General features: G+C 39.5%; 1 protein-coding gene across 4 annotated transcripts in view; it reads right to left on the minus strand.

The window, feature by feature from the left end:
- EPS15 (epidermal growth factor receptor pathway substrate 15) overlaps window positions 1–20611 on the minus strand; it is a 165530-nt gene that overhangs the window by 120500 nt on the left and 24419 nt on the right. For all 4 annotated transcript variants that reach the window (XM_058441858.1, XM_032160816.2, XM_032160815.2 and 1 more), the window contains exon 2: window positions 2097–2138. In XM_058441858.1, coding sequence (XP_058297841.1) covers window positions 2097–2138 — 42 coding nt within the window. The remainder of the gene's footprint in view (window positions 1–2096; window positions 2139–20611) is intronic.

Here is a 20611-nt window from a genome sequence, read left to right on the forward strand (position 1 = left end):
TCTCTAAACTTCTCTTCTCGCTTCATTTCATTCATTTGAGCTTCAACCACTGATACCCTTTCTTTCACTTGATCGAATTGGCTACTGAAGCTTGTGCATGCGTCACGTAGTTCTCGTGCCATGGTTTTCAGCTCCATCAGGTCGTTTAAGGTCTTCTCTACGCTGTTTATTCTAATTAGCCATTCGTCTAATCTTTTTCCAGGTTTTTAGCTTCTTTGCAATGGGTTCGAACATCCTCCTTTAGCTCGGAGAAGTTTGTTATTACTGATCGTCTGAAGCCTACTTCTGTCAACTTGTCAAAGTCATTCTCCATCCAGCTTTGTTCCATTGCTGGCGAGGAGCTGTGTTCCTTTGGAGGAGAAGAGGCGCTCTGATTTTTAGAATTTTCAGCTTTTCTGCTCTGGTTTCTCCCCATCAATAGTAGCTGATTCTCACTGACTCCTCAGAATTCAAAAACAAATACTTGTATGGAATGTTTTTACTCTTTATAGCAATATAGTTATTACATGGGTTCAACAGCAATTTGTTTTTCTTCTTATCAGGATGTAACTGGATAAGCCAATTGTGTAAAACAAGGCCATTATTTGAGAATGACTTCTTTTATTCAAACAAAACAAAGATTAAAGAACAAGTACTGACTTTATGTGACACCAACATCACAAAGATCTCCCAAGAAAACTGGGCTGCTACCTGGTTTACAAGAACCCAGCCTCACAGGTAGTAAAGTAAGGTCACTTACCAGCAGGCTAGGAACCTTAGCAAATCTGGGAAACCTCAAGATGAGATAAATTCACTCATATTTATATGTACTGAAGGTGAAATATGGTGGAGAGAATTTATAAGGTTTGTAGCACAGCCTTAAGATAGAAGAACAAATGTAACAGGGGAATTAAAAAGTACAGTCTGAGATTCTTGATATTTTTCAGGCAGAAATTTTTCTCTGACCTTAAAAGTTGCTAAATAGTTTATAGCTCCTGATTTGCAAGTCAAAACCAAAGAGGCCTGTAATGTTTAATTAATATTTGCTGCAACTATGTAAATAGCCAGGCCAAATATAATGAAACCAGCCTTTTCTGTGATCATAATCATAAGGTAGGGAGACTGTTAGAAAAAATAATCTGACACTTGAAAATGAGCAAATAAGATAGTCTACACCTTCAAGAAATTATCGTCTGATCTATGGTATGCACCCTTGATGACTTTCTTCTGTCTAGACTACTTTATACTCGTAGAGGTAGAGGTTAATAGAAACTGATAGCAATGCAAGTGACTCCTGTCCATACCAACACAAATGAATATTGTCTAGTGAAGTATGTAAATCTCTATAACTCATATTCCCATTTTTTTTTTTTTTTTCAGATGGAGTTTCACTCTTTTTGCACAGGCTGGAGTGCAATGGCACGATCTCAGCTCGCTGTAATCTCGCCTCCCAGGTTCAAGTGATTCTCCTGCCTTAGCCTCCCAAGTAGGTGGGATTATAGGCATGCACCACCAAACCCAGTTAATCTTGTATTTTAGTAGAGACAGGGTTTCATCATGTTGGCCAGCCTGGTATTGAACTCCTGACCTCAGGTAATCTGCCCACCTCAGCCTCCCAAAGTGCTGGGATTACAGGTGTGAGCCACCGCACCTGGCCATATTCCCATTTTTATATCTGACCAGAGGCTGTATTTCTGTACTAATTAACCAGTAATTAATGAGTTGAATAAAATCTGTGATACATGCTCATTATGTATTTGTATAAAAGTCAGGTTTTCACTTTGTGAAAATTATACTTTAATAAGTCTTAAAAACAACATAGAAGTTATTTGTACTTGTCTTAAGAATTTGGAATATTTATATCTGAATAAATCTATCAAATGTATAAATTTTCAACAGATATTTAAGACAACTAAGTACTTGGACTTAATTATCTTCCTTCATTTCTCTGGGATTGTCAAATGCATTAAGTACTCAAAGTAGGAGGCTATAAACAAGAAATTGAAAACAAGACACACCAAATTTATCGAGCTAGCTGGTAATCTACAGGCATACAATCAAGAGTTGACAGTACATTTGATGTTCATTCCAGGCAAACAATGAAACAAAAATCTTACCTGTCTATAGTATTTTTCATATACAGGATTCCCACTTGATAACTGAAATAAATTAATAAAAATTAGATGCTATTCATTAACTTCTATTAACATATTTGGCATTCATTCAACAGATATTTGAGAAACAAAGATGAATAAGATAAAATATCCTTGATTTCAGGGGTTAGGTTTTGTTTCTCCTTGGGGAGCGTGAGACAGAGAATAGACAAAGATAGTCACATGGGTTACTAAGAATCAGGTAGACAAGAAATGAAACAAGAATCTTAAATTTTGTTTTTGACATCAAAACTTCTCTTCATCTAATATTTTACCCAGAAACCCAATGTGTAACAAATTAAGAATGAAATGCTTTCGCTAAAGCCAGTTGTCAGAGGCCCAAATCCCCTAGAATTCATCCTCTACCCAAGTACCCAAAGTACCTACGAATACATTTCAAAAACCACTTCAATAAAACAATTAAATGAATATACAAACTGACGTACAGAAAGATAGTGATGTCATTAATGGGTGCAGGAAATCAACATGGCACATGTATACATATGTAACAAACTTGCACATTGTGCACATGTACCCTAAAACCTAAAGTATAATATTAATTAAAAAAAAAAGATAGTGATGTCATCAGATATAAACTGCTTGCAGAAAGGCAGTTCCATTAAATTCACAGTACAGTTCAAAGAGTTCCTTGGTCAGCTTATGAACAAACTCATCTGAAATTCAATGTTTGAAGGATTGACTGGGCGCAGTGGCTCACACCAGTAATCCCAGCACTTTGGGAGGCTGAGGCAGGAGGATTGCTTGAACCCAAGAGTTTGAGACCAGCCTGGGCATCACAGTGAGACCTCGTCTTTACAAATAATTTAAAAATTGGCCAGGTGTGGTGGCACATGCCTGTAGTCCCAGCTACTTGGGAGGCTGAGGTGGGAGAATTGCCTCAGCCCAGGCAGTTGAGGCTGCGGTTAGCTGTGACTACGCAACTATACTCGAGTCTGGGTGACAGACTGAGACCCCGTCTCAAAAAAGAAAAAAAAATTTGAAGAATCTCAAGTTTGCCTCCACAAGAATGTGTAAGAGTGTTCTGGGATCAGGATGGGAATCCAGGAAGGCTTCATGGAGTGACATCAGAGCAGGAACTTGAGGTATGGAGAAGGTGGGGAGAGGGTGATTCTACACAGAGATAGCAGTATGCACAAAGGCATGCAATCAACAGAAAACTCAGTTATGTCTAAAAAGAACAGCAAGAAGTTCTGAATGATAAGAGGGATAGGGAGATAAGATTATAAAGTTTTGTACAAGACAACTTCTGAAGGGTTTCATCTGCCATCGCAGAGTAAAAAAAAATGAAGTCACCCAGGCTGGAGTACAGTGGCATGGCACGATCTAGGCTCACTGCAACCTCCGCCTCCCAGATTCAAGCGATTCTTCTGCCTCAGCCTCCCAAGTAGCTGGCATTACAGGCGTGCACCACCACGCCTGGCTAATTTTTGTATTTTTAGTAGAGATGGGGTTTCGCCATGTTGTCTAGGCTGGTCTCAAACTCCTGATCTCAAGTGATCCACCCGCTGTGGCTTCCCAAACTGCTGGGATTATAAGCATGAGCCACCACACCCAGCCTTAGGAAGTAATTTTAATGGTCTGGTTGAGGAGCTGAACATTGACAATGGCAGAAGAGAAGGGTATGGCTTGAAAAACAGTTTGTAACATAGATTTGACAGGACTTATTAAGTGGGTGAGGGGGAAGGAAAGCATAATTTTAAAAATATATAAAATGTATACACACACACACACACACACACACACACACACACACACACACACACAGTAGTTTCCCCTTGTCCACAGTTTCACCTTCCACAGTTTTAGTTTACCCTCAGTCAATTGCCATCAGAAAGTACTAAATGAAAAATTCCAGAAATAAACATTTCACAGCTTTTAAATTGTACACCATTCCAAGTAGCATGAGGAAATCTCATGCCATCCCACCCAGGACGTGAATCCCTGTGTCCAGGGCATCTACTCTGTATATGGTACCTGCCCATTAGTCACTGAGTAGCCGACTCAGTTATCAGGCTGACAGATCACAAAAAGGATGAGTATAGTACAATAAGATATGTTGAGAGAGAGAGAAACCACATTCACATAACTTTTATTACAGCATATTGTTATAACTGTACTATTTCACTATTAGTTATTGTTGTTAATCTTACTGTGCCTAATTTATAAATTAAACTTTATCACAAGTATGACATACACACAGATATATATATATTCGAACTCAAGACTGCAACGTGTGTGTGTGTGTGTGTGTCTCCTACTGGTTCAGTTTTTCTAGACAACCCTAATACATACAGTCTCAGAGAGGTTACCTGTCCAGGCTTTTAAAAGGCAGAGTCAGCCAGGCACGGTGGCGTGTGCCTGTAATCCCAGCACTTTGGGAGGCCAAGGCGGGCGGATCACAAGGTCAGGCGATCGAGACCATCCTGGCCAACATGGTGAAACCCCGTCTCTACTAAAATACAAAAAATTAGCCGGACATGGTGGTGCGTGCCTATAATCCCAGCTATGTGGAAGGCTGAGGCAGGGGAATTGCTTGAACCCAGGAGGTGGAGGTTGCAGTGAGCTGAGATCACGCCACTGCACTCCAGCCTAGCAAAAGAGCAAGACTCCATCTAAAAAAAAGGCAGAGTTGGATGGATGTGGTGGTTCATGCCTGTAATCCCAGGAGGGGATTTGGGAAGCTATTGGGGGAGGATTGCTTCAATCTAGGAGCTTGAGATCAGCTCGGGCAATGTAGAGAAACACCATCTCCACCAAAAATGCAAAAATTAGCCGGGCATGGTGGCACGCGTCTATAGTCCCAGCTACTGAGGAGGCTGAGGCAGGAGGATTGCTTGAGCCACAGAGGTCAAAGCTACAGTGACCTGTGATTGTGCCACTGCACTCTAGCCTGGGTAACAGAGTGAGACCCTGTCTCTTAACAAAAAAGTCAGAGTCAGGACTTACGTGTCCCACTCCCAGCTCTGTGTTGCTTCCCATATGCCCTGGTATGCCCAGGAAAATCTTGATTTACCATCATTGTCCCAGCATCCCATTCAGCTTAACATGTGCCTCCAATTTCCCATTTTTAAAAAGAAACTATTATTGGGCCAGGTGTAGTCGCTCGCGCCTGTAATCTCAGCACTTTGGGAGGCCGAGGCAGGAGGACTGCTTGAAACCAGGAGTTTGAGACCAATCTAGGCAACATAGCGAGATCTTGTCTCCATTTTTTAAAATTTTTTAAATAAAAAATTAAATAAAATTTTAAATTAAAAAAACTATTATCAATCATTATATCAAAATACACTAAAACCAGAATGGACTTTGTATCTCTACTGTATATATCTAGTTTCTGGCCAAGTTATCAGCTAGTAGTGTGTAAGTGCTTTCACCACATAAACAAGTGATGAAATCTGAAAGAGAACTAGTGATAATTCCATCTTTCTTGTTCTGATTCTTTACAGATTCAACAAAACAACTTCTTTGCAAGGGGAGTGTATAGACTTACTGAAAAGTATCCTCAGACTTAAGCAACCATGAGCAATTAACTCTGTATGGTCTTGCAAAATATTAGGAGAAATATTCGACACTGGTGCTCCTGTTGGTTATCTGGTATGCCAGGCAGTGCAGTGGCATGTACAGTGACCACAAGACACACTAGGCCACCAGCTGGCTAAGTCAGTGGGAAATTGCAGGTTGGGTGCAAATGAAGTATGTGCAAAAAGTCAATAGTCTGAAAACTCTTAGACGGTTTTGTCATTTAATGTATTGTATAAGTCTGCAACTGTTTATTTATTTTGTTGTTTGGTAACCATTTTATTATTTCATAAGCCTTTTCAGGAGCAATGAGCTATCAAGACATCACTGTATCCAATAAAAACTAAGCTCTAAATTTTCATTTCTCCAGAAAATAGATGGGCAGACAATTTGCAGAAAACCACTGAGGCAGTTTCGATTTATCATGGAGCTCTAGTGACATCACTATTAATGAGTCAGCTTCAAACGTCAATATTTACAAATGTTTTCGTATTCCCACTGTTAAATTTTTAAGGATAAGGCTGATACTGAATACAACAAAACAGTGCAACAGAGCAATATGTGTGTTCTCCTTGCAACCTGTCATAGGACTTCTGAGGCTAGTACTTTCAAAAAACTACTTGATAAATCCAATCAATGTCTCAATAGTGAGTCTTTTTAAAAATAAGTCCTCTAGAAATTGGTTGCATACTGTTCAAAACCAGTTGGAAATCTTTAATCAAAATTAAAGTTTAGTGAGCTGGGCATGGTGGCGCACACTTGTAGTCCCAGCTGTTTGGGAGGCTGGGATGGGAGTATCACTTAAGCCCAAGAATTCATGACCAACCTGGGCAACACAGTTAGACATCATCTCCTTAAAACAAACAAACAAACAAAAACAAGTTTAATGAATAAAGCTCCAGAAAACCTTCAGCTTTTGAAGCTTTTAGCAAATACCAATTATTATCAACAAAGTTTGCCAAGACACTGAAATATATCCTTCAAAAGCAAGGAAGAACCAAACAAATTAAATGAGAGTTCAAATAATACACAAGATTTCATTTTGAAATTTTATCATTATATTTTGGAATGAATTTTAGAAGTTCCATCCAGAGTCTTTTTTTTTTTGAGATGGAGTTCGCTCTTGTCGTCCAGGCTGGAGTACAATGGTGCTATCTCAGCCCACTGCAACCTCTGCCTCCCAGGTTCAAGCGATTCTCATGCCTCAGCCTCCCCAGTAGCTGGGATTACAGGCGCCCACCACCATATCCAGCTAATTTTTGTATTTTTAGTAGAGATGGGGTTTTGCCATGTTGGCCAGGCTGGTCTCGAACTACTGACCTCAGATGATCCACCCGCCTCAGCCTCCCAAAGTGCTAGGATTACAGGTGTGAGCCAGCGTGCGCAGCCAAGTCTTTCTATTTTTAAGTAGATGAAAGAAAATTACAGGCCGGGCACAGTGGCTCACGCCTGTAATCTCAACACTTTGGGAGGCCAAGGTGGGTAGATCACCTGAGGTCAGGAGTTCGAGACCAGCCTGGCCAATATGGCAACACCTCGTCTCTACTAAAAATACAAAAAAAATACCTGGACATGGTGGCGGGCACCTATAATCCCAGCTACTAGGGAAGCTGCGGCACAAGAATTGCTTTAAGCCAGTAGGCAGAGGTTGCAGTGAGCTGAGACTACGCCATTGCACTCCAGCCTGGGCTATAAGAGCGAGACTGCATCTCAAAAAAAAAAAAAAAGAAAGAAAATTAGAGTAGGCCTACAATTTTGCAACACTTAAATCTGGTGGAACATGTAAAATAATCATAAATAGGGACAACTTATTTGTATCAAAGAGAGTACCTTGTGACTAGATTGGACAATATAGCGAGATCCTGTCTCTATAAAAAATGAAAAGTAAAAACAGGGATTACCTTTAATACAGGCAAAAGGACATTGCCTGTGAAAATACTGGGACTGATATATTTATAATTTTATTTTCTTTTTTTTCTTTTTTGAGACAGTGTTTTGCTCTTGTTACCCAGGCTGGAGTACAGTGGCATCATCTCCACTCACTGCAACCTCTGCCTCCCGGGTTCAAGTGATTCTCCTCCCTCAGTCTCCCAGGCACCCGCCACCACGCCTGGCTAATTTTTTTTTTTTTGTATTTTTAGTAGAGATGGGGGCTTCATCACGTTGGCCAGGCTAGTCTCGAACTCCTGACCTCAGGTGATCCACCTGCCTCGGCCTCCGAAAGTGCTGGGATTACAGGCATGAGCCACTGCGCCCAGCCTATAATTTTCAATAAGAAAAAAATTAGAATTAAGAATATTTACCATCTAGAAAAATGTTTCCTGAGCTAACTGGGTACAGCAGCACATATAAATTATATTAGCAATTAAAAACATTATTGGTTATAGTGACGCATCAACTGTAGAAGTTAACAACCACAAGTATAAAATGTAACTCTGCAAAATACTGCAATTTTATGAAAAAATTGAAACCAGTAAAACCAGATGGAAAATCATATGATTCAGAAAAGTATCAGTGACACAATATTAGTGACAGATATGACCAAGAAACTGATAAAAATATAGTTATTACCAAAAAGTTTGTTTTTAAATATTCAAATGAAGTCCATGTAAAAACTTTGTTATAATGTACAACAAAATGTTTTAGAAATTGTTTTTGAAAAAAGACTTTAAATGGAACTATTTTATTGATCTACTAATGCAATAAAAACTATTTTAATGGTTGAAAAAAGTAAATATTCCAAAAATATATAGAATTTTAAATATTTGTATTACCCCCTTTCATTCTCAAAAACGTACCAGTTTGAATGAAAAATTATATAGTCATCTACTTAGTTATGACAACAGTATACTTTGCTAAAGACAGCAAATTAAATATGTTCCCTCAATAATAAAAAGTTAATTTTAATTGGATTTTTCGAATACAGGAAAAAAAAACCTCATACACAGTAAGAAATCCTGGTCTCCAAACTGTGCCTTAATAATCCTCACATCACAGGTTCATTGGTTACTACCTAAACACACAGGAGAAGATATTAGCTCACCGAAGTGTTCTAAAGTACACCCTGTGCTGATAACTACACTAATGTGATACAGCTAAGTGAGAATGGAAAAAGCCATCCAAAGTGCCAAGTCACTCATCAAGCAAGATGACCAAAGAGTGTTTCTGGTGTGTCTCAGTAAAACTGGCTTTTGTTGTTATTGTCGGACTATGAACATGATCACTTTTTAGGCAGGGAAAAAAAAATCACATGTAATGAATGAACAGAGGAAAAAAACAGAAAGGCATAGCTTATTAAATGGTAACAATGATTATCTCTGGATAGCAAGATCATAAATGATTTTTACATTCTTCTTCATACTACTCTGCAGTCTCTGGAAACTCTTTGAGAAGAAACACATCCTAATTATATAATAAGAATGAAACAATAAGGCTATTTTCAATCTGGAAAAAAACATAAAAATCCCCAAATGTGATCAGTATACAAAACTGCACGTGAATTTTTAACAATCAAATTAATTTCTAAAGGAAAACTTTAACTCCAACTGTCAAAATCAAAATCTGACCTTTTACAATTCTGTTGTTACAATTTAAAAGCAATTATATATTCATTACCTATATCATAAATTCTTACCAGCTGTCACAAAGTTAAATATTCATAAATATCAGAATTCTTTTGAAAGAGTCCATTGCTATTTCTTACTAGTCTGAAAAATGCAAAGTACCTGTAAACAAGAGATGCTAGAAAGCCAATAAAGTTTTGTTAAAAAAAACAAAAACAAAAACAAAAAACTAAAAAACTCAGACTTTGGTATCAGATAGGCGTATATTCAAAGCCCATTCTACTACTTCTTAGGTATATGATCTTTAGTAGCTTATTTTACCTCCTTGAAAAGCCTGTTTGCTGATCTGGTTGGTTTTGAGACAGGATCCCACTCAGTCCTGGCTGAAGTGCAGTGATACAATCACACTGCTGCCTCAAACCTCTGAGCTTAAGCAATCTTCCCAAGTAGCTAGAATTACAGGCATGAGCCACTACACCCAGCCTCTCCTCTTCGTTCTTTAGTAATAGTACCCCTAAGCTTTACATACAGACACCTAGCTAAAACCTACATTTCCCAACCTCTCTTGCAATTTCAGTTATTCATCAATGGAATGATAAAAGAAATGTGTCCAACTCCGAGGATGTGCATCTAAAGAGAAAGGAAATGCCTTCTGACTCCTAACCCTTCTTGTAGGTGGCTAGAATACAGATATAGTGACAGAATCTAGATAAGCTATCTTGGATTGAGATGGAAAACATGGTTGAGAAAAACACAGCAACACGAGAAAAAAAGCCTGGGTCCCTGACACCATCATGAAGCTCCTACAGCACTCTACACCACTTACCCCACTTGGATTGTTACTTGAGATTTGTGATTTTGGTTTAAACCAATATTCTAACTAATGTAAAAAAAAAACAAAACAAAACAAAAGAAGGAACTGCTATTTTTGTTAATAAAAAATATTTATTTTGTTAATAAAAAATGTGTTGTTATAATTACATGTATAGCTATAGAAATGTAAATATAATAAACTTTACTAAGAAAAAAATTTTTACAGAAGTATAGCCTAGTATACCATATGTGTGTGTGTGCGCCTGTGTGTGTGTGTGTGTATATATATATATATATATTTTTTTTTTTTTTTTTTTTTTTTTTTTTTGAGATGGCATCTCCCTCTGTCACCCAGGTTGGACTGCAATGGCGTGATCTCGGCTCACTGCAATCTCCACCTCCCAGGTTCGAGCAATTCTCCAGCCTTAGCCTCCCGAGTAGCTGGGACTACAGGTGCACACCACCACGCCGGACTATTTTATTTTTAGTAGAGACGGGGTTTCACCAAGTTTTGCAGGCTGGTCTCAAACTCCTGGCCTCAGGTGACTAGTACAGCATCTTAAGGTGTTTAGGTGGCATTATAATTCCCAGTCATCTATTTCCCTCTTGTATACACAGAGTATACAGCCTCTCTCTCTTTAAGAGTAGTATTAATATCCCTGCCTGTTGCCATGTGACTTGTGGTGTCTCTCCATGGGTGTTCCAAGGGTGGGTTTGGCCATATAACTTGTTTTGGCCATTGAATCTGGGAGAAAGTTCCAGTTCCAAGTAGAAGCTTCAACAGCTATTGTGTGTTTCTGACAGGTCTTACTGTTTTCTCTTTACCAAGAGAACAATATGTCACAAACAGGGACTGCTCCTCCAGCCTGGATCCTCAAATGCGAAAGAATCACAGAGCAGAACCATAGCTGATTCCTAGGAAACCTATAATGTGAACAACAAATAAACCTTTCTTATTGTAAGCTACTCATATTTTGGCTTGTTTCTTAGTGCACCATAATCTAGCAAATGTTAACACATAAGTAAACCAACAGCAAAGTGTATCAAGTAGTAATAAAAAAGATCCCAGTTACTAAAGAAATTTATAGGTTAATAATTAAATGTCAAGAATTGTCTCATATGGAATTTCTGGTGCCATTTTTAGGGGAGGGTTATGTGGGAGGAGATGTTAGAGTACATGACTTTGCGAGTACAAGATTCTCCAACACACAAAATAAACTAAAATTTTAAATGATTTAGTCTTATTATAAATGGTTACAGTACAATGTGGAAGGCCAGGCATGGTGGCTCACACCTATAATCCCAGCACTCTGGGAGGCCAAAGCGGGCAAATCACAAGGTCAGGAGTTCGAGACCAGCCTGACCAACATGGTGAAACCCCATCTCTACTAAAAATACAAAAAATTAGCTGGCGTGGTGGCGGGTGCCTGTAATCCCAGCCACTCGGGAGGCTGAGGCAGGAGAATCACTTGAACCCAGGAGGCAGAGGTTGCAGTGAGCCAAGATCGTGCCATTGCACTCCAGCCTGGGCAACAGTGCGAGACTCCATCACAAAAAAAAAAAAAAGAAGTGAAAGTAAAATAAAAAGACAACCTCTAAAACATAATGCCAATCTTTTCTCAGTTAATCACAAGGTCAGAAACTAGGGAGTCGTCAGTAAATAAATTAATAAAATGGAGAGGCGAGTGGATATGATTATAGAGGGGTAACACAAAGAATCTTTGTGACAGAGCAAGTCTTTATTTTGTTTACGTTTACAGTTACATGAATCCACACATAATAAAACTGCATATGGATAGAACTATATATGCAAACACACTAATGAGTATCTAAAAAACCGGCAAAATTTAAATAAGGTCTGTGGGTTATACCAATGTCAATTCCCTGTTTTTGCTATTGCTATAGTTATATAAGATGTTACAATTGGGGAAAACTGGATGAAGGGTGCATAGAGCCTCTCGGTACTACTTTTTGCAACTTCCCATGAAAAGGCAGTATTGAAGACCAATGTGAAGTAGAGAGAAGGTGACAAATCAGGAAGTAAGAACACTGTGCGATGGCAAATCAGGGCCAGGTAGTAAAAGGAAGACAATGGAATAGATTTTATTCCTTCAAATAAACCACTCTTTTTAGTTTTGCTCTTTAAAAATTGTTTTAAATTAGTATCTTAATGCACACAATTTTCTGTAATTTGCCATGAAATTATTTCTGACATATTAACACATAAAAATTCAACTACTTAGAATTCCACCTTCTATTACTCCATTTTCTTTTTTTTCTTTTTTTTTTTTTTTTTTTTGAGGGAGGGGTTTTTTGTTTTCCCCCCGGGGGGGGAGTGAGGGGGCCGATTCTGGGCCACTGCAACCCCGGCCTCCCAGGTTCACGCCATTCTCCTGCCTCAGCCTCTCCGAGTAGCTGGGACTACAGGCGCCCGCCACCACGCCCGGCTAATTTTTTTTTTTGTATTTTTGGTAGAGACGGGGTTTCACCGTGGTCTCGATCTCCTGACCTCGTGATCCGCCCGCCTCGGCCTCCCAAAGTGCTGGGATTACAAGCGTGAGCCACCGCGCCCGGCCTCTTTTTTTTTTATTGTACTTAAAGTTTTAGGGTACATGTGCACAATGTGCAGTTTTGTTACATCTGTATCCATGTGCCATGTTGGTGTGCTGCACCCATTAACTCATCATTTAGCATTAGGTGTATCTCCTAATGCTATCCCTCCCCCCTCCCCCCACCCCACAACAGGCCCCAGTATGTGATGTTCCCCTTCCTGTGTCCATGTGTTCCCATTGTTCAATTCCCACCCATGAGTGAGAACATGCAGTGTTTGGCCTTTTGTCCTTGCGATAGTTTACTGAGAATGATGTTTTCCAGTTTCATCCATGTCCCTACAAAGGACATGAACTCATCATTTTTTATGGCTGCACAGTATTCCATGGTGTATATGTGCCACATTTTCTTAATCCAGTCTATCGTTGTTGGATATTTGGGTTGGTTCCAAGTCTCTGCTATTGTGAATAGTGCCGCAATAAACATACGTGTGCATGTATCTTTATAGCAGCATGATTTACAGTCCTTTGGGTATATACCCAGTAATGGGATGGCTGGGTCAAATGGTATTTCTAGTTCTAGATCCCTGAGGAATCGCCACACTGACTTCCACAATGGTTCAACTGGTTTACAGTCCCACCAACAGTGTAAAAGTGTTCCATTTCTCCACATCCTCTCCAGCACCTGTTGTTTCCTGACTTTTTAATGATGGCCATTCTAACTGGTGTGAGATGGTATCTCATTGTGGTTTTGATTTGCATTTCTCTGATGGCCAGTGATGATGAGCATTTTTTCATGTGTTTTTTGGCTGCGATAAATTCCTCGACACATACACCCTCCCAAGACTAAACCAGGAAGAAGCTGAACCTCTAAATAGACCAATAACAGGCTCTGAAATTGAGGCAATAATCAATAGCTTACCAACCAAAAAGAGTCCAGGACCTGATGGATTCACAGCCGAATTCTACCAGAGGTACAAGGAGGAACTGGTACCATTCCTTCTGAAACTATTCCAATCAACAGAAAAAGAGGGAATCCTCCCTAACTCATTTTATGAGGCCAGTATCATCCTGATACCAAGGCCGGGCAGAGACACAACCAAAAAAGAGAATTTTAGACCAATATCCTTGATGAACATTGATGCAAAAATCCTCAATAAAATACTGGCAAACCGAATCCAGCAGCACATCAAAAAGCTTATCCACCATGATCAAGGGGGCTTCATCCCTGGGATGCAAGGCTGGTTCAACATATGCAAATCAATACATGTAATCCAGCATATAAACAGAACCAAAGACAAAAACCACATGATTATCTCAATAGATGCAAAAAACGCCTTTGACAAAATTCAACAGCACTTCATGCTAAAAACTCTCAATAAATTAGGTATTGATGGGACGTATCTGAAAATAATAAGAGCTATTTATGACAAACCCACAGCCAATATCATACTGAATGGGCAAAAACTGGAAGCATTCCCTTTGAAAACTGGCACAAGACAGGGATGCCCTCTCTCACCACTCCTATTCAACATAGTGTTGGAAGTTCTGGCCAGGGCAATTAGGCAGGAGAAGGAAATAAAGAGTATTCAATTAGGAAAAGAGGAAGTTAAATTGTCCCTGTTTGCAGATGACATGATTGTATATCTAGAAAACCCCATTGTCTCAGCCCAAAATCTCCTTAAGCTGATAAGCAACTTCAGCAAAGTCTCAGGATACAAAATCAATGTACAAAACTCACAAGCATTCTTATATACCAATAACAGACAAACAGAGCCAAATAATGAGTGAACTACCGTTCACAATTGCTTCAAAGAGAATAAAATATCTAGGAATCCAACTTACAAGGGACATGAAGGACCTCTTCAAGGAGAACTACAAACCACTGCTCAATGAAATAAAAGAGGATACAAACAAATGGAAGAACATTCCATGCTCATGGGTTGGAAGAATCAATATCATGAAAATGGCCATACTGCCCAAGGTAATTTATAGATTCAATGCCATCCCCATCAAGCTACCAATGACTTTCTTCACAGAATTGGAAAAAAACTACTTTGAAGTTCATATGGAACCAAAAAAGAGCCCACATTGCCAAGTCAATCCTAACCCAAAAGAACAAAGCTGGAGGTATCATGCTACCTGACTTCAAACTATACTACAAGGCTACAGTAACCAAAACAGCATGGTACTGGTACCAAAACAGAGATATAGATCAATGGAACAGAACAGAGCCCTCAGAAATAACGCTGCATATCTACAACTATCTGATCTTTGACAAACCTGACAAAAACAAGCAATGGGGAAAGCATTCCCTATTTAATAAATGGTGCTGGGGAAACTGGCTAGCCATATGTAGAAAGCTGAAACTGAATCCCTTCCTTACACCTTATACAAAAAATTAATTCAAGATGGATTAAAGACTTACATGTTAGACCTAAAACCATAAAAACCCTGGAAGAAAACCTAGGCATTACCATTCAGGACATAGGCATGGGCAAGGACTTCATGTCTAAAACACCAAAAGCAATGGCAGCAAAAGCCAAAATTGACAAATGGGATCTAATTTAAACTAAAGAGCTTCTGCACAGCAAAAGAAACTACCATCAGAGTGAACAGGCAACCTACAAAATGGGAGAAAATTTTTGCAACCTACTCATCTGACAAAGGGCTAATATCCACAATCTACAATGAACTCAAATTTACAAGAAAAAAACAAACAACCCCATCAAAAAGTGGGCGAAGGACATGAATATTACTCCATTTTCAAGAGGGCTGAGAAATCAGAATGGGGACTAGCCACCACAGCCTTTCAACCCCCACCTCAACCACCACCACCAGCCTTTAAGGATAGAATAGCAACTCCTAAGGCCAAAGTACTAAATGAATACACCAAGAAGAGTCTATGTTTTTATACACATAAGTTTATAGTTTGCAAGACAGAATATTTAGAAGCTTCTGATAGGCTATCAATATCTAGAAAAGGCTTGTATATTTTACAATGTAAAAGAAAACAGGATGAAAACTAAGAGTAAACAGAATGAAAAATAGTAAGGAGCAATAGTGATTAACAGTAATCCAAACTGACAAGGAAAATAGAAACCAGAAGCTGTTTGCTTATTACACAAACCAGTAATAAGAGAAATTTGAGAAAGGAGAACAACTCTAGAGCTAGGGTGGAGGGCGTGGTGGGGCAGAGAAAGGCAAATCATCTGGGCAGTCCTCACCTTTAGAGCTGGAGAGGGTGGGGAGTCAAGGAAACACAAGCAGCCATTTGAGCAGTTCCCTTACAGAATGCACAGTATTCCTCAGCTCTGTAATTCCCAATTCATTTAATTTTTTTTTTTTTTTTTTTGAGACAGGGTGTCGCCCAGTCTGTTGCCCAGGCTGGAGTGCAGTGGCACAATCTCCACTCACCGAAGCCTCCACCTCCGGGGCTCAAGTGATTCTTCCCTCAGCCTCCTAAGTAGATGGGACCACACTCAGCTAATTTTTGTATTTTTTGTAGAGATGGGTTTTCACCATGTTGCCTAGGCTGGTCTCAAACTCCTGGATTCAAGTGATCCACCTGCCTCGGCCTCCCAAAGTACTGAGATTACAGGCATGAGCCACCGTGCCTGGCCCTCATTTAATAATTTAATAAACGTAAACTGGATGCTTTCTAGGTACAAGACAATAGGTTATGGTGTCTGGAGTTAAAATAATCAGATAGGGCTCCTGCCCTCAAGAGCTTAAATTCTAGTAAAAATTACAATGCTACCTTCTGCAAACATGCTAACATCTCATGTTTGTTCCATATCAAAACATTACAAATTGACTTAGCAGGCAAAGACCTAGGAATACTGTAAGTACAGTATTCTAAAGAAAGTTTTCAAAATCCAGATAAAAGAATATATTTGCTTTGGAGATTCATTTCTTTCAAAAATGAAAGAAGAAAGGGACTTTAGAATAGACAAAAGAATTTCAAAAAGATAGTACAGAAAATACTACTGAAAAACAATGGATGTAAAGACCATATCACCAACTCAAACCGGTAATGGGCCAGTTTTTAATTGAATACAATTCAATTTGATCAAAAATCTAGGTGACACAGAGACAGAATGAAAACAAAGTATAGCTTGGGTCTTTCATCAGAAGACTTAGTGAGCCCTATATATATCATTCTAGGTAGGCCAAAAAAAACAAAAAAACAAAAAACAAGACATCAGAGGAAGCAGAATGATCTTTAAGCATGAATGACTAATACACGAATTTATAAAAATCCTCTCACCTCCTTTGTAGCCCCCTGAAATGGCAGCTGCCAGGTTTTAACAACCTGCCTATCTCAGGTTTTAGAAATGTGAATAAACTCCTCTTTGCTCACCAGCAGCTTGTCCACATTACACTATTTAACTTCTTGTTTCAAAAAACAAAAACAACGGCCGGGCGCGTTGGCTCACGCCTGTAATTCCAGCACTTTGGGAGGCCAAGGCAGGCGGATCACAAGATCAGGAGTTCGAGACCATCCTGCCTAACACAGTGAAACCCCGTCTCTACTAAAAATACAAAAAAAAGGCCAGGCACAGTGGCTCACGCCTGTAATCCCAGCACTTTGGGAGGCCGAGGCAGGCGGATCACGAGGTCAGGAGATTGAAACCATCCTGGCTAACATGGTGAAACCCCATCTCTACTAAAGATACAAAAAATTAGCCGGGCAGGGTGGTGGACGCCTGTAGTCCCAGCTACTCAGGAGGCTAAGGCAGGAGAATGGCATGAACTCGGGAGGCGGAGCTTGCAGTGAGCCGAGATCGTGCCACTGCACTCCAGCCTGGGCGACAGAGCAAGACTCCGTCTCAAATTAAATAAATAAATAAAAATAAAGCCCTATTCTTTTGAGGCTCTTAACTTTCCTTTTTTGGGGGGTAGATGGGAGGACAGAGTCTCGCTCTGTCGCCCAGGCTGGAGTGCAACGGCACGATCTCAGCTCACTGCAACCTCCGCCTTCTGGGTTCAAGGGATTCTCCTGCCTCAGCCTCCCGAGTAGCTGGGATTACAGGCATGCACCACCACGCCCAGCTAATTTTTGTATTTTTTTTTTTTTTAGTAGAGACGGGGTTTTACTACGTTGGCCAGGCTGGTCATGAACTCCTGACTTCAGGTGATCCACCAGCCTCGGCCTCCCAAAGTGCTGGGATTACAGGCATGAGCCACGGGGCCCAGCTGAGGCTCTTAACTTTCAACTAAATTACTCTCTCCTCTTCCTTTTCATGTTAACTTTCAAGCTCCTGGTCTCTACCTCATTTATCTAAGGCTTTGATGGCTCACTGTCACCTTCTCTACCCCAACCCTACATCAAATTTAGTAATTTCAATTATCAATTTGCACAACCCATCCACAGCCTGGCTTCTTACTTCCTTGACCTCTTTAACTTCAAGAACCTCTCCGAAACACAGGATCAACAGTGAACACATAGGCCAGGCGCGGTGGCTCAAGCCTGTAATCCCAGCACTTTGGGAAGCCGAGGCAGGCGGATCACGAGGTCAGGAGATCAAGACTATCCTGGCTAACACGGTGAAACCCCGTCTCTACTAAAAATACAAAAAAAATTAGCCAGGCGTGGTGGCAGGCGCCTGTAGTCCCAGCTACTCGGGAGGCTGAGGCAGGAGAATGGCATGAACCCGGAAAGCGGAGCTTGCAGTGAGCCGAGACCGCACCACTGCACTCCAGCCTGGGCAACAGAGCGAGACTCCAACTCGAAAAAAAAAAAAACAGTGAACACATATATTATGTCCCAGTCACGCTCCTTATCCCATAGTAAAATCCTTCCTTGCCCTTCTATCTTCAACCAAAAGTGCTCCACCTCCTTAATCACTATTTCAAGCACCTTGTCCTCCAACCACAACCTCTTCTTCCAGATTATAATCCTTTGACCTCTATAAAACCTCTTATCCATGGGCCCAATAGACTTTGATCCCTCAGGCCCTCTCTATTTTACTTTCCCTTCCACCTTATTCACTTTAGATTCTACGATTCATCTTAGACACCAATATAGCAAAATCCCAAACCTGAATGAAACCATCTAAAAACTTTTCTTTGATGCTGCAGCTGAGAAAGTCACTCAACAAGGTAGACCACTATTATAAATTCATGATCACTGTAACAGTTCCCAAGAGCCATAACAAAGTACCACAAACTAGATGGCTCAGAACAGAAACTTACTGTCTCACAATCTGGAAGCCAGAAGGCATTAGGGAAGGATCTGTTCCAGGCCTCTCTCCTACTCTTGGTAGTTCCTTGGCTTGTGGCAGCCTACCTCCAATCTTCCCATGCCATTCTCCCTGTGTGTATGTCTGCGTTCAAATTTCCCTTTTTATAAGGATGCCAGTCATACCGGATCTGTGCCCCACTCCATATAACCTTAGCTAATTATATCTGCAACAATGTTATATCCAAGTAAGGTCACATTCTCCAGTACTGGCGAATTTTGAGGGGACACAATTCAACTCATAACAATCAGTAACCTCAATTCTTTCTGGCAAACCTACTTTTAAACTCATTCTCCACAGCAACTATGTCAGGGCAGAAATGTAACCTTAGTGGGACCTATTAGAAAGGAGGTGCTCTTTTCCACTGGACTTGTAATTATAAAGCATGCAAGCCTGAAGCTTTATAATCATCTTAGTTCTACAACAGAACAATTTGCCTTAGAATGGAGCCAAGGTACAAAGAAGGAAAAACTAAGTAGTGACATCACTGTGACCCTAACACACCAGAAGCCAGGTCTACTAATGGACCTACCATTTATATAAACTAATGTTTTCTGCTTAAGACTGTTAGAATTGATGTTTCCTATCACATGCAAACAAAAAGGTTCTGATATGAGAATCGATAAAACTGACAAAGTGAGCTTTATATTTCTTTTTTTTTTTTTTTTTTTGCTGGCAAGTATGTAGAGTAACAGTTTTACAGTTCTTGACTGGTTTTGGGAACCATATAGAATACCAGTCAAGAAATATAAAAGAATAACCAAAGAATATAAATCAATAGAAATCTTTGGTATTTTAATTCTTTTTATACTATAGACCTAACATTTTAAGAAATATGCCCATACAAATGTATTTTTCAAAAAAATCAAGTGTAATTTAAAATAAACACCATTTCCTAAATAAACCAATTTCTTAAAGTGAACTAAGAAGGCATATATTTTCAGCATATTTATTACTTGTTCCATTCCTTATTTCCTAATAGCAAAGAATTTGGCAAAAAAAAAAAAAAAAACTCTCCTTAATTAAACCATAATGACAGTAATAACTTACAAAGTGGGAGAGATGACAAGCCCTCAGGGTTTACTGCTGCCACCCAATTGGGTGGGATGATTAATAACCCAGAAATAACAGCTTTGATTAGTAAAAGGTGACATGGACTAGTCAAAGGTAAATAAACATGCCAATATTTACACAAATAAATGAAGAGCAGCTTATGCAAGGAGAAAAAATAAGCTCTGCACAAATGAGACCAAAAAATTTTTTCAATCAGTAATCAAATGTTACTTTTTAAAATGGCAAGTTAAGCTGTAAAGTATGAATTTAAATAGCACATTTTAAAATCATATACACAGTGTTTCACAGCTTCATAACAAATAACATACATTGAATCTCATTAAGCATTTCCTATACTCCAAGTACTAGTCTAAGCACTTACACATTAAGCCCATTTAACCTGAGGCACATACTATTATACCCATTTAACAAATGAGGAAAGTAAGACATTAACTGAGTAACTGACTCAAAGTTACACACCTAGTTAAGTGTTGGTAACAGGATTCAAATCCAAGAAGTCTGATTCCAGGACTTTCACTCTTAATCATTAAGTTTGTTGCCTTTATGATCAATGTTATTATTATTTTCCCCATTTTCGTACTAAGCTCTTTCATATGAATTGTAACATTTGAACTTGATAACACTCAGAGAAGTATACCATATTTCCCCAACTCTAAGAAACCTTTAGTTGTAAGTGCCACCTTCCATTTAACAAAAGC

This window comes from Hylobates moloch, unplaced genomic scaffold, assembly GCF_009828535.3.
Source record: "Hylobates moloch isolate HMO894 unplaced genomic scaffold, HMol_V3 SCAFFOLD_8, whole genome shotgun sequence".
Classification (NCBI taxonomy): domain Eukaryota; kingdom Metazoa; phylum Chordata; class Mammalia; order Primates; family Hylobatidae; genus Hylobates; species Hylobates moloch.